This window comes from Coturnix japonica, chromosome 11 (assembly GCF_054131305.1).
Source record: "Coturnix japonica strain WE chromosome 11, WE-NBRP24, whole genome shotgun sequence".
NCBI lineage: Eukaryota > Metazoa > Chordata > Aves > Galliformes > Phasianidae > Coturnix > Coturnix japonica.
In genome coordinates, this window is record NC_140673.1 from 13,117,108 (window position 1) to 13,133,899 (window position 16,792).

General features: G+C 38.1%; 1 protein-coding gene across 1 annotated transcript in view; it reads left to right on the top strand.

The window, feature by feature from the left end:
* Positions 1 to 16,792, top strand: part of DPYD (dihydropyrimidine dehydrogenase) — a 308,967-nt gene that overhangs the window by 284,719 nt on the left and 7,456 nt on the right. Inside the window, exon 21 of the mRNA XM_015870373.3 lies at positions 12,825 to 12,968. Within this exon, the coding sequence (XP_015725859.1) occupies positions 12,825 to 12,968 (144 nt within the window). The remainder of the gene's footprint in view (positions 1 to 12,824; positions 12,969 to 16,792) is intronic.

Below are 16,792 nucleotides of genomic sequence, written 5' to 3' on the forward strand. Positions count from 1 at the left end.
TGGAACAAACTGATGAACAACCCATTGAAAATCTTTATAGCTGACTTGTGAAACTCCACACTGCTCCAACAGCTGTGTGAGAGGCAGGCTGTGCAGAAAAAATGCCCACCCACACTTTATGCTCCTAGCAAGTCACATTTGTTGCAGTATTGATGGTGACAGACTAATCCTCTAACCCAAGTTGCCAAGTAAGTTGAGTTCTGTTTTTTTTCCTTGTAAAAGGTACTAAGTTCTGTTTGTGATGTTTCCCAGGTTAAGGATGGAGAGTGGTTTTATTCCTATTTAATGATGCCATCTCAGCTGAATGTAGCTGAGGAATGTCACAACAGTGAGCTCTCTTAGTCCTGCATCAACATATTTGTGTGCAGAAAATTTAGAGAACTCCACTTCAAAATAAGAGGCTGAATAAAAATAATCCATCTGTAGAAAGAGTAAAGGTTGGAGTGAGGTACCTTCTCTCTCTCTGCCTCTTCTGACATTTGAGCTCAAGTTTGTCTGAGTCTGCAGATAGCCTGAAATGGTGGCTGAGGAGCACAAGCCACTCCATTGGGTCACACTGGAGCAGGCAGTGCCTGAGGTGGCTGTGGTAGCACAGGATATGTATGGGACAGGGTGCTGCTACTGTCCAGCAGAGCCCCACCAGCCATCATCTTGTCACCTACTCTAGGGAGCCTACTTTAGCAGGGGGGTTAAACTAGTTGATCTCCAGAGGCCCCTTCCAGCCTTATGACTCCTTCACAGCCTTCTCCTTCTCCCCTTCCCTATTGGCAGGTGCTCCAGGCACTTCCCATGGCCAAAGAGCATGGGAAGGCCACCCATGAGGTTTACTACCTTGTGCATCTCCCTGCCCACCCCACTCCTGGCACACCCCCAGTAATAGGAAGCAGTTTGCCCTGCTGTGCTGTATGGTTCATCAAAGTGATCTTAACAAAAAGAGAGATGTTTGAGAGTAAACTTATTGCTCATGCAAGGTCATTCACTGCATGTTCTCTGGAAATGGGAAATGTTTCTATCCTGCTGGAGGAGAAGCAACAAATCTCCTGTGTGGTGACCGCACCTGCCTTGCAAGCCTGAGACTAAAGCTCTCCTAGGAGCTTTATCCATCAGAATACACAACACCTCTATAAAATACAGAGGGAGAAATGCAGGCACACAGAAGACACAGATTATCTATAATAATATAAATTATGTCATCTGTGACCTTTATAGCAGAGTCTTGTTGTAGGCAGCATTAACGTACAGAAGTTGCACTAGGAAAATTTTGTTTCCCTTTCTGTCTTGTAGAAATAGCTGTCCATTATAGTTTTGAGTTGTAGATTGGATACTGTAAACATCTGGCATAACTTTTGGAAGGTAGATTACATCAGGAGTATAGAGAATATTATTTTTAGAATTTAAAAGAGAATGTGATGTTAAAATACTCTTTCTGAGTACAGAAGCTCTGTGGGGTTTACATGATGTCAGGTGGAACTGTGTATGCATGTCCGAGAGGAGCGGGCTATGGTCAGCCAGTGGGACTTGGTCCTTCTTCCTCCAGGGATTAACCTCAGATAACTCCCTGAGTGCTTTGGATTCAGACATATGCAAAAGATTTTAGGATGAGGATAGGAGTTTCCTTGTGAGTATAAGTTAGTTACATCATTTGTTGTGTATTACTGATTCTCTTGAGCTGCCGAAAAAAATAAAAAAGGAAAAAAAGAAAAGAAAAGCCCAATGAATACACAGAGCAAGATTATATGTAAAGGAAAGAGTTCTATATATCAGTTGTATGTACATAAGGAACACGTGACCAGTGAAAAAGTGGATGGCATGTTGAAGTAATATGTGTCTGTGGTTATATTTATTAGCAGATTGAAAACCAAATGCATATACTTGCAAGCCTAACTGTGCATACAAATGAGCAAGTCTTGTAGTAACAAGATGCTCAGAACTCATTTTAAGGCTATTACAGTAATTTAAAACAAGTTGGTTTTTAAAAATACAGTGATATATGCCTGTTATATGTATGTATGTCTAATGATTTGCACATTCGATTTTTAAAACTCAAATTCTCCCTCAAATTGTCTCGAGTGAAAATCTAATCAAGTTAGCATTTCAGAATATATGGCTATTGTAATGTCATTTTCTGAATATAATTATACTTTTGATATCACACTTTAGCTGTCATAAAGGCAGATAAACATGCAAGAGAAGCACTGCAGGAGACTTGGACGTTTGATTCTATGAGTACTTTTCTGTTTGCGTAACTTAGGTTTTTGTAGAGCATCTATTTGGTACTTACTGGCATCTTCTCACTGCTTGATTGATGGTGATATGTAAAACCTCACTGTTTAATAAAGATATCACTTTTATAACACATTATTGGTATTTTATTCTGGCAGCAAGTTAGATATAATATTACTTCTAAATAGTTCACCAATTATTAGCAGATCTTCTTTCGAGTTTAAATAACATCATATGGTCAAAATAGTTTATCCTCAGATCCTTTTGGTGGACCATTCCAGTTTTGGAATCTGGATATATTCTGCTTTGTGTGTGTATGTGTTGTTGTTCTCAGTTTTTAATATCACACAGAAGCTGTTGGATAGTCTCATTCAAGCCAGAACACCCAAACTCCTCATTCAACGTTATCTCTAGCTGATTCAAGTGGACAATCGAGGTGTGGAAGCACTTAATATTAGTGCCAAAACTATTTGTATTATGACTCTTAGGATGAAATTTACTGAGATTAGGTTATAGAGGTGATGATAAAAACCACTGTATTGTTGAGTGAAGGCTTTAAAAGACAGTAGCGGTCTTCTTGGTCTTAACTTCAAGAAGTCACTAGAGCTCATTTATCTGAACTGAATACTTTACATTTAAATTAGGATTTTGTGAAGTAGAGATGGAAGGATTACTGTGTGAGAGATGAATGAGAGAAGGCATTGTAATCTGTGCAGAAGGAGGATAAGTGCTGACAAGAGATGGATTACAATGAAGCTGAAGTGGTAGAAGAAATTATTAGTAATGGTTTGCATTTAATTAATTTGTTAATACAATAATATATGAGTAGCTTTATGATGTGTAATCTACTAGATAAAAGTGGTAGATATATTGAAATGATGCTTTGTTTATAGTAGGCAAGTTGATAATAAATCTGGAGTTTCCATTTAAAATAAGGAAAGAAACAAATCTGTGGTAGTTCCAGCAATGGAACCTACCTCTTTTGCAAGTTTAGCTGTGCTAGCAGAAAGTACTTAACGAGTAAACTTGTAATTAAAATACAGTCAACAGTGGTGAAAATGCCCATTCCTTTATGCCTGGTGACAGCAGTGGTTATTTTACTGATAGACTCAGAGCTTCACAGTGTGGCTTTCAAAATCTGGGGTTCTTCCAAAGGCTGGAAGAAGTAGTACTGGTCACCCCCTCTGCCTGGTCTCCCATTCCCCGGCAGCACATATTTCATAGGCATGACTCGTTAATAGGTATGTTTTTCTACAAACATTCCTGGTGCGAACATAGATTTCCACTCTGCAGAGTGTATTCGCTCTCAGGCTGTGTGGTAGCATCAGGTTATTAAAGGAAAATTTTAAGTTTCACATGAGTTGTACAGGCACCTTGGATGCAGTTTCACAGTTCTAGAAGCAGTGCTAGGCTGATTCTGGTACCCAACACAACCAGAATTAGCCAAGTCTGCTAAATACAGCTCCACTCACCTTGCTGGGTCTGCGGCATCTGTGATGGACAGGCCAGTCGGTAGCTACTAACACAGCTGTATAAGCAAGGATATTCTCATGCCTTCTCATAGCTGCAAGGAAATACTTCTTTTTTTCCTTCTAATAGTCTGGCTAGACTTCTAAAGCTTCTTTGAAAGGACTCAGAAAAAGGACAGCCATTAGGTACTGCTGGAGTTCAATCTCCTCAGTAAATGTACTACCTGGAGAGGATGGTTAAACCCAAAGGAACAGGTGATTTTGTGTTTTTTTCTGAAAAGCTCAATTACCAGCAGATAAAAATGCCTAGCAGTGGCATTTTTTCAGGTGATCAGGTAATTTACAATATTGGTATAGCATAAGCTGAAAATACAGATATAAACACTGTGGTATATACATACACATGAAAATGCGAATGCTGGGTTGATGTATTTTTATTTCTCTACCTGTAGAAATACAACATCTTATTTGCACCAAGTTTCTCCAGTGCTAAGGCAACTGATACAGATCCACATTTCCTAAACGCATTTGAATAGTTGCATTTTCTCACCTGTCAGATATTTGCTAATAGCCATTGTGCTGACATCTTTGTTACGCTGCTGCTTAGCTGACAGAATTTCATCTGCATAAATGGGTGGAAAGTCCTTTCTTCACATGTCCAACAAACTGGAGACAAAGTGCCTGCCAATGTTTTAATTTCTTTTGCATGTACTGGTTAGAGAGTGAGAAGAATGCTTTCACTCCACAGTGTCATGAATATGGTAATGTATGGAAATCACAGAAAGCAGGTACTTAAGTTAAGCACATACTGTACTACAGGAATCCCTGATGAATTCAAGGCTCTTCTGTTTAGAGAAGATGTTGTTGTCTGTTAAGTGACAGACTGCCAGATGTTCGTGAAGTAGCACAGTAATGTGTATCAGTATCTTTTCTTCAACCCAGAAGGTACCATTTTCCTTATCATCTATGTCATCCTGGCTTCTGATTGTAAATGTCTAAGCTTGCTTCAAATATTAACTCCTTTTTGTTTTATTGATGAATATTTCATGACAGAAAGACTTCAATGCATTCATAGACTATAAGCTTTTGCTGCACTATAGTAAGCCCATAATCCTAAAATCTTTTCCTTCACTCAATATAAGCTTCTAAAAACCAGGTGTTTGAGGTAGAACATGAAGAATAATTCTTTGGTGATTGTGAGCTAGTAGAGAAAACCTTGGCAGTGGTAAAGATATGATGAAAGGAGAAATAATTGTTATTTTCAATAATAGTTTTATCAGCACTCTCAAGCATGGTACCATATATCTCAAGGTGAGGTGACAGCAGTATGTTTTCCTAGAACGCACATTAACATTGTGCTTAGCTTCAGAATTACTGCAGGGCTGGACATTAGTTCACTCGCTTTAAATAATTATGGCTTAAGGAGTGATCAGAGTAGTTGAGTAACCAAATGTGGTGGTACACACACAGGCTATGTGCAGTAATGACAGATTACTGAGACAGCACTGTTTACAAAGCAAATAAAAGTTCCAAAGAAAAGAATCAATATAACTGAAAGGCAAAGTTTCCCACCCCAGAAATATTCTGTTCTGCCTTTTATTTTGCAAGATGTTTTGCATCATTAAAGTAAAGGCAGTGATGCCAATAATGACTCAGCTCTGAGCACAGAGCAGTGAGAGCACTTTGATACAAGGGCCAAATTTTCTGCGGGCCCAAGATACTCTATACTGACAGAGAGATGTGTCCTGTCCTCTCTACAACATGTTGCCTGCCTGTGTGTCATGGGGAGGCCCCTTGTGGGATTCCCAGTGGAGCTTGCCAGTGTGTGTGTATGTGGGCTTGATGTGAAGTCTGCATGCATGTGCATGACCCCTGCATGGCCTAGGCTCTTTCTGTGCAGTGTATGGGAAAGCCCCATCCATTAGAACTGTCTGGCCAACACAGAATAGCATTTAAGAGATATTAGTTTTGTCTAAAAAAGTAAGAACATCTAAAGGAAAAAGAATCAAAAGCTTCATTTTCTCCTCTAATGTTTCATAAGTTGAACAGTTTATGTGATTAGTGGGAAAAGCTTGTGCAAAATGTTTTCCCCATATATCCGTGAATAAGAATGTGCATGTTATTTACCACATTTGCTGGAACAGAATTCAGCTTTTAGCTTTATTGTTTATCTTTCCAGAAGAAGCTCAAGGTACTTGACATTGTGACAAGATTTTGCTGTTGTTATTATTGCTGTTGTTTGGTACTGGGACTTTGTGTTTCCTAACTCTCTGGAAATCTTAGAGCTATGTTTTGCTGTATTCTCAGAGAGCAAGAAGGCAGATATCACATCAGGACACTTCAACAAAGGTATTTGTAAAGTTGCAAGAGGCTGGAAGTAGATCACTGGAAGGGGAATTGGTATGCAGGGTAAGGTACAGTCAGGGCCACATGTACGTGGCAGGACGTAATAAGGATTTTAGATTTATGCAGACATTTTAAGCATATTTGACTTTGGAAAGAAACAAATCTGAAAGATTCAGAAGCAACTTGAATAGTCATTAAAAGTGAAACTGCTTTCTCTGAAAAACTATATACATCAAATATAGAAAGTTTTCCATATGAACAAATGGAGGTCACACCTTACTAAAACCTTTGTACTGAGGGCTTATAAAATGACCCATACAAACCTGATTTAAATTCTCATAGCTTCTGGGCAGGGCAGATGTCTACCTTGCTTAAATGTTAATGTTTCCCTTATCTGATTGCCTTTCTGCACCATGCTCCCTGTTTCAGGGGTCCTGCTTCACCTATTACACCCTTCTAAGCCATTCTTTCTTGACTGCAGTTTTCATAATACTCACGGTGTCTGAGGCAGTCACTTGACTGAGAAACCTCCCAGGAGTTCTCCATCAGCTTTTACCCACTCAGCTGCTTATTTCCCCAGTTTTTCAAGGCCAGGGAGATGCATACCTGTCAACCCCAGCTTCATTATTCATCTATTTGTATAACTATAGAGTATGTGGGCCTTTGTTTGTTGCACCACTATTGCAAAGAGCATAGAGTACCTCAGTACATCAGTTTGAACTTTCTTTTAGCAATTTAGTTTGTCAGACAGTATTCAGTCTTCATTTCTTGTTCTCATCTAGTTTTCCCATATGCAAGCAGAAACAACTATACTTGAAATATATAAAGAATGTTAAATAAGACAATTTGGCTTCCATTCTACTTGCAGATTTATGAGAGACATCACAGCATCACTTATAATTTTTTACAAATCAGCTATGCACAAGCGGAATTTAGAGAATGAATGCATACACCTCTTCATACCTTAGGGATACTTCATACATTCAGCACAAGTTTAATGCTATAATGGGATGGAAAATACCATGATAATAGGAGGGTGGCAAAGTCTTCAGATATAGCAAATGTGAATGAGCCCAAATTCAGCAGCTGTGGATACAAAAATGAAGGAAAAAAGCTGCTTATATGCAGAAGGGCTCAGGTACAGAGGGATATCCTGCAAGGTGCCCTTGCCTCCACTGCCAACTCTTAAATATGGTCTGTGAAAGGACAGATCTTGGGTCCAACCCTTCCAGTCACTCAGGTATATTGCATGTAGCTGAGCTCCCCTGCGTTGGCCCTGCCTTCCACCAGGTGCCCAACACTGCTTCTGGCCATGACTTTGGATTTCTGCTACAATTAGTAGTTCTTCAAACTAGAGTGTCCTTTTCTGTGCTTCATCTCATTAGCATATAAGAGCAGGAACTGATGGAGTACTGTAGGAGACTATTGATCACTATTGGTTTAGGATGGTGAATCTCTGTGCTAGCTGAAATCTGTGTTCTCTAACAGCAGTTCTCTAACATCCAGCTCCTTAGCAGGAGACATCTCCTTGGTAAAGAAATAATGACTACAGCATGGGGACATAGCTGGACTTGTCCAGAATAAGGAGAATATCAGTTTTAAAGTTAGGTATAAAGACTTGGTCATCTGAAGCATACTGCACTGTTCACTAGCCTGTTCCACCTCCAGTTCAGTTACACTACTTGCGGGTGCACTCATAAAAATTACAGCTATCTGAAGTGAAAGATGCTCTCCAGTTTTTACCATTAGGAAACAAGCACTTTTTTTAGTTCATAATACGCTCAATTACCTTTAGATTGATCCATGAATAAATTATAATCAAAACAGACTTATTCACCTTAAAGCTCTCCTGGCTTAAGGTTTCATTGTTGATTCATTATGTTGTCAGTTCTCTATTGGCAGAGTAATGCTCTTTTATATCTGGATAGAGACAGTTTTAGTGGAAGATACTGTTATCTCTAAATGAGTAGGATTTAGCTTTTCTGGTGAGAACAAATTCATCAATGATGAATCTCTGGAGAAACTACTGAAACAAAAATCACAATGTTGCTGAAGATTTATACAGTTCATTAGTTAAAAGGCAGCTTTTGGAAGTCTTTAGCAGGGAGGGTTGGATTTTTTCTTTCTTTCTGTAAAGTATTTCAGCGTAATATTTCAAGCTTCCAGATTTGTGATAATGCAGTTACAAACAATGAAACAAAACCACTTAATATATTTATTTTGGCTCCATTATTGATGCTATCTTCTCCAATAGAAACACATTAAATTATGGCTATATAGAGACAGATGTATACGAATAATGCAGCTATAGACATCATTGATACAGATATATAAGCAGACAAGAATTATCTAATTACTCTGCTTGTTGCAGTCGTCTAAACTCTTGCTGTGATCCACATACTCATATTGGTTTATTTTCTATGCAGATGTTGATGTGACAAAGATACCAGTGTACAAAGAATTTAGTGATGTGGAGATATATGGAAAAATAAATAAATTTCAAGACATAGAGCAGAAAGAATTTAAAAAACAAGCAGGGATTTAAAATTACCAAGTTACTTTGCTTGTGCTTTCACTGGGAGTTGTGCCATTAAATCTTCCATGTGCTTTGGAAGATATGCCCCACAATGATTAGAAATGATTTTATTTTAAAATCTCTTAAATTTCCATCTCTTAGTTGTTTCAACATCTTCACTTCTGCTATATCTGGTAACTTACTTTGTTAAAATACTGCTTGCCATTTCATATGGTCTTTGTCTCAAAAATACTTGAAACTACAGGTCTGAACAAGAAGTCTCATCAGCCTTCTCTTTATCTGTGCATTACTCATAAGGTGAACCTTCAATAAGTCCTTTCGAAGCTCCTGAGGCTACATTTTCATGTATTATTTATTGTTATAGAAAATATTACTGCTTTTCAGTGTTGTTTGATGAAATCTGGCTTGGCTGCTTGTTCACCTCTAGACTCCAAGCACAAAGTAACCAGATCATTTGTATGGGTGCACAGTCGTCTTCTGTTAAGACAGTAGAAGTTCATTGTGCATGCCCAAGATAGGACTAGGATCTAGGTGTTGCATTAATTATTTTACATTCCATTTTATCAATTTTTTTATGGAAATACAGCAATGCAAAGCAAAAACTCAGGTTGGATGTTGGTATTCTAAATAAATCATCACTTCACTTAGTTTGAAAAGACACAGTTTTTATATAGTTTTATTCAACATGCATGTTATTACAAAACATCTGAAGTAATATGGTTATGGTATGATGGGATTGGAGGCTTTTCAAAATGTCTGTGGTATGTAGATTACTCCAAAAGTAATGACTCCTCCATATTTCCATGGAAACTACTGCAGCTACAAAGAGCAAAAAGATGATAATATTTGATAGAACAAATTCTCAGCAACTGAATGCTATTTTTCAACATAGTCGCCACCCTTAACTGTACATTTTCATCACCAACGAACAAAAGCCTGCTTGTAATGCTTATAAGAGTCTACACCAGCAGAGGTGACCCACTGTTTCATAGTTTCTATGACAGAATAATTGCTAAGTAAATGTTACCCATACAGACCATCTTTCATTGCTTTGAAAAGAAGGAGCCCAAATTATATGATAGGTGTAGTGAACAGTGCAGCCAAGACTGGCAACATGCTCCATGGTCTTCAAACTGATTCAGCCCTGACATTATAATGTTGCAAGAGAAAGGTTGCCTTCTTTTCTGGCCTGACTCTGGAAGTTTGAGCCTTCAGCATAGTCAGCATTTTGACATAGCAGTCAGAGATGATGATTTGTCTATATTCTAGGAAATCCAGAAGGATCACACCTGTGTGATATTCCAATTCTGCCGCCATCATTTCCAAGGCACTGAAACCAATATTCATCTCAGTACACAATTCCCTGATCATAATCCACTGATTCATGCAGTTGAGCTGATTGAGACACTCTTCATCTTGTGATGTGACAGCTTTGCAAGGTGATCCAGAACATGGCTTGTCTTGCACATTGCTTGACTGCTGCTGAAATACACCACCCACAGCCTCACCGTGCTCACATCCTCTCTCTGATTTCCATAAATATTCTGCAAGTGTCAATGAATGTCAGTGGACAGGTAGGAATTCAGTGACACACCTTTATTTCATATGCATTCCATGTCAGGTGCCATTCTGTCAGGCTGCAACTCTGCTGCTATCTGTCAAATGGCAACAAAATGAAATGGAATATTGGTGGGAATCTTCAACCTCTACAGCCATACTGCCAACGTCCACCTCATACATCGTGGGCCAACATAATCAAATAGAAGGCATTACTTTCAGAGCAACCCTTGTGCATTCCAGCTAGTGGTCAAATGTAAAAATCTGCTTCTTAGGAAAAGAATTAATTGCCTTTGTCTACCACTCTTTGTTGATATAACAGAGTGGACTGTTTTTCTCTACTTATCCTCAAATTACCTATTTTATTTCAACATGCTCAACATTTGTGTCCATAGAAAGCAAGGGACTGTGTATACATTAAGAGAATAGAAAAATAGAGACTTTATTCTACAGAGATTTGGATATACTTCCTGAAGTTGATTTTCAATCAGTCATGCAATGAACAACTGTCTTTTTTTAATTTACTACTTCAGTTAAAACCTCAGCATAATTAGCTTTGTTACCTGTTCTGCAGTTCAGTTCCGGGCTAGGCAAGGAAGAGTCCAAATATGCTTTGTCATCAGGTGTGCTTCCTTCTCTAGCCCAAAGTTGTTGGCATCAGCACATACATTATGGAGAGAAAATAGCATGTAGCCAAAATATGTTTCTAATTGATGTAGCCTAGCAGGGATACATGATTTTTTTCTATCAAAGTTTGTATTTTTTTAGATTTCTGTTAAAAGTCTTGAGCTTTTTTTGAAAGATTTTATAAAGAATCCAATCTTTGTGTGTATGTTTTAAAGCTTGTTGTTTAGACTGAAATTAGAAAAGAAAAAAAAAAAATTACTTCTACTCCTTTTCCTTATTTTCCTTTGGTGTATAAGGCCACAATGTTACTGCTGTTTGCAGTAGTATTTAAAAGCTTAATTTAAGCTATGCTAGAGCTTTTTATTTCCAATAACATGAATCACAAATGTATGGCAGCTGCACAGAAAGGCAGGATTTATTGATATCTTTAAGGAAACCCTTGAACATGACATATAGGAACAAAGCTCACATTGAACAGGTGAGAAAAGGAGCCTTATATCATTGGGTAAATTCAGATGATTGTAGCTAGATTTGGGACAGATGGTGTCTGGGATCTGCAGCATCACCTCAGTTTTGGTCTTACATTTACCTAGGTTGAGAGATTGTCCCAGCATACGGCATCCCCAGCCTGCAGCCTGCAGCTGTCCTTTGGAGAGCACCAGGAGACTGCAAGTTCTGGCCTGAAGATGAAAATCTGTTGCAGCCACAGACCAAGTCTGGGAAGCAGGGAAACATTTCAAGGGCCTCCCCTTTGGTCTGCATGCCAGAAACCTAGCAGCTAGGAAAGCTCTTATTTGTCATAACAAGAGGCCTGAGGTCCCATGGTTGGGTATCCTGACTGACAGCTCATTGAGGAATTTGTCCTTCATGGAGCAGTGTATCTTCTTCTGGATTTACTTCATTTAAAAAAATAATAATTTCTAAATTTTTAAATAATTCTGTTTTTTAAATTCACATTGAAATTCCCTCTTTAAAAATTGATAACCAACAGCAGTGCTCTAACTTGTTTGATATGCTCTTTGAGGTTGTATTATTAGTGTGAATTAATGCTAGCAACTACTGAGGCTGTGTTTCCCCTGTTCCTACCTGCTAGTTTCTGCAGTACTGCAGTAGCTTCTGAACAGGCTTCAGCCAGATGGACAAAATATTTACTGCAGTCTGAGGAACTAGTTTCAGGGCAGGAAGGGCACAATCTGCGGCATCAAAAATGCAACAAAATGCAGCAAGAATCCATGTTTTCTGCCATTATTTATTCACCTGAATCAAATCTGTGATTGTTGCCTGCTAGATTTCACTGTATTTGTGCTGTGCCAACAAAGGGACTTCTTTCAGGCATGTGGGAGTTTGGCAGGTTTATGAAATCTGAATGAGCACTTCCATGTTCCTGGGTGACATGTGAGTTTTGCAATTTAGTGAAATTTTCCTCTAGGATTTGCTTAATTGGACTCAAGGATTAAACGTCACAGAGAAGACTACAAGTGTTTCATGGAGATAAATGATGAGATGATTAGAATGTGTTTCTGTTCATTTGTTGAGCCTTACTTTGGTTAGACTGTTTGTGAGCCTTACTTTGACAGGGCAAGACAACCTTCTGCTTTCAGAACCTGAAGTGCAGGTTTGTATGCTTTTAAAATACACAGGTGTGTCTAAATAGCTACACAAGTGACTACTCAAACACAGCTAGAGCCCTTCTAAGTAAACCGATAGTTTTGTGATACCTTTTCACATTCTATAGAAATGAAGTTCCACGTTTGAATTATTTAATATGGTATATTTTTATATATAAGCAAATATGCAGTAGGGAAATAGAAGTCTGTTGGATGCTGACATGCAATTCAACTATTTTTCTGCTGCACCATATTAATATTTTAATATTCAATATAGATTTTCAAGTCAGATCCTGAAGTTCATGGTTGATTTTTATTCACTTCTCACTCTGATAAAGTCCCACTGATTTTTATTTCAATCTCCTGAGTAAGAAGCAAGTCGCATTCAACGCTCATTTTATTATGCCCTATTATTAAGTATATTAATAACATTCATGATTATTTATTTATTCTTTTCAGAAACTACCCAGTTTTGGGCCTTACCTGGAACAGCGCAAAAAAATCATAGCTGAGAACAAGATGAAACTGAAGGAAGAAGGCACAGCTGCTGTGCTTCCTGAAAAGAAGCACTTCATTCCAAAGAAACCCATTCCAGCAATCAAGGTAAAAAGAAAAAGAAAAAGAAAAGTATGTTTATATGTAAGATGTGATCAGCCATCAGGCAGTTGACATGCATAGTCATTTCTTGCAGTTTGAGTTAGTTATTACTGCTTTTAAGCTTGTTAGAGGGCATCAAAGACAACTATTTATGCAGACTTTCTAGCTTTTAACCAAAATCGATGGGAAATGATTTGTGATGCATGTGTATAGGTATTTTCCTAACTTCATCTTTCAAAATCAAGATATTCAGGCAGTGGAAAAGTAATTGTAGAACACTGTGAATTCCTTGAGGAATGAAGTTGAATCATTTCTCTTAATTTCTCTTAGTTTAAACACAACAGTGTAAGTTCCACTTTGCATGATATCTCTTGATTATTTGTGATGTATTAAACAATTCCATCTCTCATGTAGAATCAGTGGAAAAAGTTGGTTTTCAATACACGTGAGAGCTGATTCCTAGGTTTTCAAACTGAACTTTTAATGCTAGAAGATGTTTGTCTAAGGAACTGATCCACCCTCTGCAATGGGTAAATGTCAAGATGAAAATAAAACCTGTGCCCCCATCTACTGCATAGTCCATACATTGGAACTTTTCCCTTCCTTTAAGTAGCCAATAAAATTAAATGTCATCAGCTAATCATTCTAGGGGCTCTCTTTAAGACCTACTTAAACATCATGTTTAAACAGGAAAAAAATAATAATAAAAATCAGGCAAAAATAATTAAATACAAAAGGAAAACTTCTATCAGCAATCTCCTGTAGGCTCTCTTATGAAGCCATATGGAAATATCTGCTGAGCTCATTAGCAGTCTTTATCAGACATGGCAGAATATCAGATATTCACAGATGATAACTAACTTTCACTGTATGATCCATTCTGTGTGAATTCCTGCAAAAAATAAGGCCAAAACATAACATACAACATGGACAGTGGCTCAAAATATATAATTCCCAAGGAGATTTTGTGACATAGACATTTACTGCCATGTGCTGCCTTCCAAGCTAGCTGCTAGGACTGAAAAAAAAAAAAAAAAAAAAAAAAAAAAAAGCCAAGGGGAATTTTTGTGTCATCTTGTTTAATTTCAATTACTTGCCATTGCTATAGACCTCCTTCACTTTTGGATGGATCTTTTTGGTTGTGAGACCTGCTACTGAAAATCTCTCTCCTCCTTTTGTGCAGAGGCTCCCTTCTTTATGTATGTGAAAAGTCTTGAAGAACAGCAATGAACTTTTTTTTTCCCCCCTGCACTATGATGAACATTTTCAAAGGCTACTTGACCTCAGAGGTTTTATGGTTCTATTCTCTTTGCGGGAAAGTATTGATGTAGGAGAAAAGAGAAAGAAGAAACAACAGCCAATAACTGCATTTTCAATGAGATAGCGTGCTTCTGAAAACAGCAGAAAAAAACAAAAAATCCAACCGATACTGTCCAAAAGCAAATAAACTGAATGATGGAAAAATTTTAGCAAGAGGGAAAAACAGACATAAAGACTTGAAAAAAAATAATAATAAAAAAAAAAATAAAATCATAAATAATAAGTTGAGGTCAATAATTTATCATGCCCAATTCCAACTACAAAAGCAAAAAAGAGCCCAGCACTCAGAGACAGGTTAAAAAGAAGAATAGAGGCCTTACTGCAGGGAAGAGGAAAATGAATTCCCCAAAACAAAAACTTGTTCATAAAGGCACTGAATACTTTTGTGTGTGGTGGCTGTGAGGAGCTTCTCAGCCAAAGAAATCAGGTTAGCCTCTTTCTTGCACCTTCATTTAAATTAAACGAGACTGAAAAGGACTTTGGCAATTAGAAGAAGGCAGCTGATTTGTGACAATCTTTCAGCCTCAGCATCTCTTTAGAAGGGTTTGCTTTAATCATCATGAGAGAAACAGCAATGAGAGATGTCCACTAAGGAATAGCAGAATACCTGGATTTTGCTTGATGTTAGGGAGCTTGTCACTCTACAAAAGGATGCGTTGATAACGTTTATTATTAAATGACCCATCCATAACACATTGTGGAAAAAAATCTGCCAGGAAGATTGAGAATATTCATTACAGAAGCTGAGTGAAGCTTACTGAAAAAAAAGGTGACTTATCTGATACCCTTCCCTGATCATGGATTCTCTGCAGAGAGGCAGATGAGCTCAGAGTTGAGTGATTTATCTGTAGCTGTCCTAGAAGTATTCACATTTAGAATTACAAATCCCAAACTGTCTTCAAGCAGTTCTGTCTTGGCTGACCCTCTGGACAGTGAGGAGAATACATTCTGTTAATTCAAACTAGCATATCAGGGGAGTGGGAATGGTCATCTCTTATAACTAATCCCAGCCCAACGCCAGCCCTGTGAAGCAGAGGTATGACTGAAAGCTGGGAGCACCTAAGAGCCAGGTGCCCTTGGGACAGACACTACCCTTGGTTTGGCTGTCTGCATTTTTGGAGGGGAACTGCAAATTTCCTGATGCTTGCCCAGAACTCCCTCATCTGTCTGATCTACTGTTGGGTTGGTGATATGTAAATTCCAACATTTGTTTAAATTATTCGTGCTGCCAAAATGTCTTTTTTTAATAGACTTAAAAACCCTCTGTGATTATCCAAAATTTAATTTAATTTTTGGATAGCTTTCCCCATGGCTTTTCCCTTTATTTTCTCTATTTTTCAATATTAATCAAAACTGCATACTTTGACACTCAGCAGATTTGCTTCTTCTTTTCTCGCTTTTCTGTGCTTCATATGGTGGATATACACCCCAGATCTTTTATTTTCTGTTATACTGGTCCCACATATGTATTTGCCTCAGGTTACCACCTTCTTTCCTTAGTCTTTATTCCTTGTATAATTTCTGTGGTTTATTTCTCGATAATCCAGTGTGCTTGAGACCTGATACCGCAATGTTCTGTCACTATTTATCTGACTATTTATTCCTTTTATGCTTCACAGGCCTGTCCTTAGGACAGACTCCCATTCGCAACAAGCAGGTCTCTACTTCTACTAATCTAAAGATTTCCCAGCTTTCCTTACCTGCTGTTGCTGTCAGCTCTGAATGATCTTTTCTCCCAAACGTGGTGGGACATGCTAAGAGTTTTGTGCTGAAGCAAAATGTGTGATATGTGGACAAGCATATGGGTATCCCTTGAACCTGCACTATGAGACTCTGACAGTGCCTGCATTGTGCTGTGGCCTTCTAAAGGGAGACTAGAATAGGACTGTGATGTTCGGCATCTCCAGAGCTTGCGGTCTTTTTCAGTGGAGTATGCATGAATCTGGGTGAGCTGTGCCTAAACTGTGAATTGTATTTACAAATACAGGTTTACTAATACGATGGCTAATGAAACGCTAATCTCAATTAAATATTTGATACACTTAACATTAAAAATACAGCTATAGTAATAAAAGTAGCATTGTAAAAATCCTACAGAACAGATCTGCTCCTTGTGTATACTCAAAACCACATCTGCTTAGCTTAGTGACAAAATGAATTTTTTCTGCACTCATTAGTAACATAAAACTAATGGATTCTGCTCTGATTCTCTCCATAGCAACTGAATTCCCTGCCAGTTTCATTTGGTACAGTTTTGTTGAGAAGAGTGGGACAGCACAGCAGTAACCAAATGAATGCTCTAGGTCCCAATGATTGCAAAGGTGTAACTTAGGGCTAAATTCAACTGATTTTTTTCTCATTTTTTTGTTAATTGCTGCTGGTAATGCACAAGCCAGAAGCACACAGCTTGATGTTCAAAATCTGGCTTCTGTTTGCAGGTCTGGCATTTGGCACAAAAAAAACATTATACTGTAAACACTGCAGATTTGATCTGGAGGCCATTGAGATAT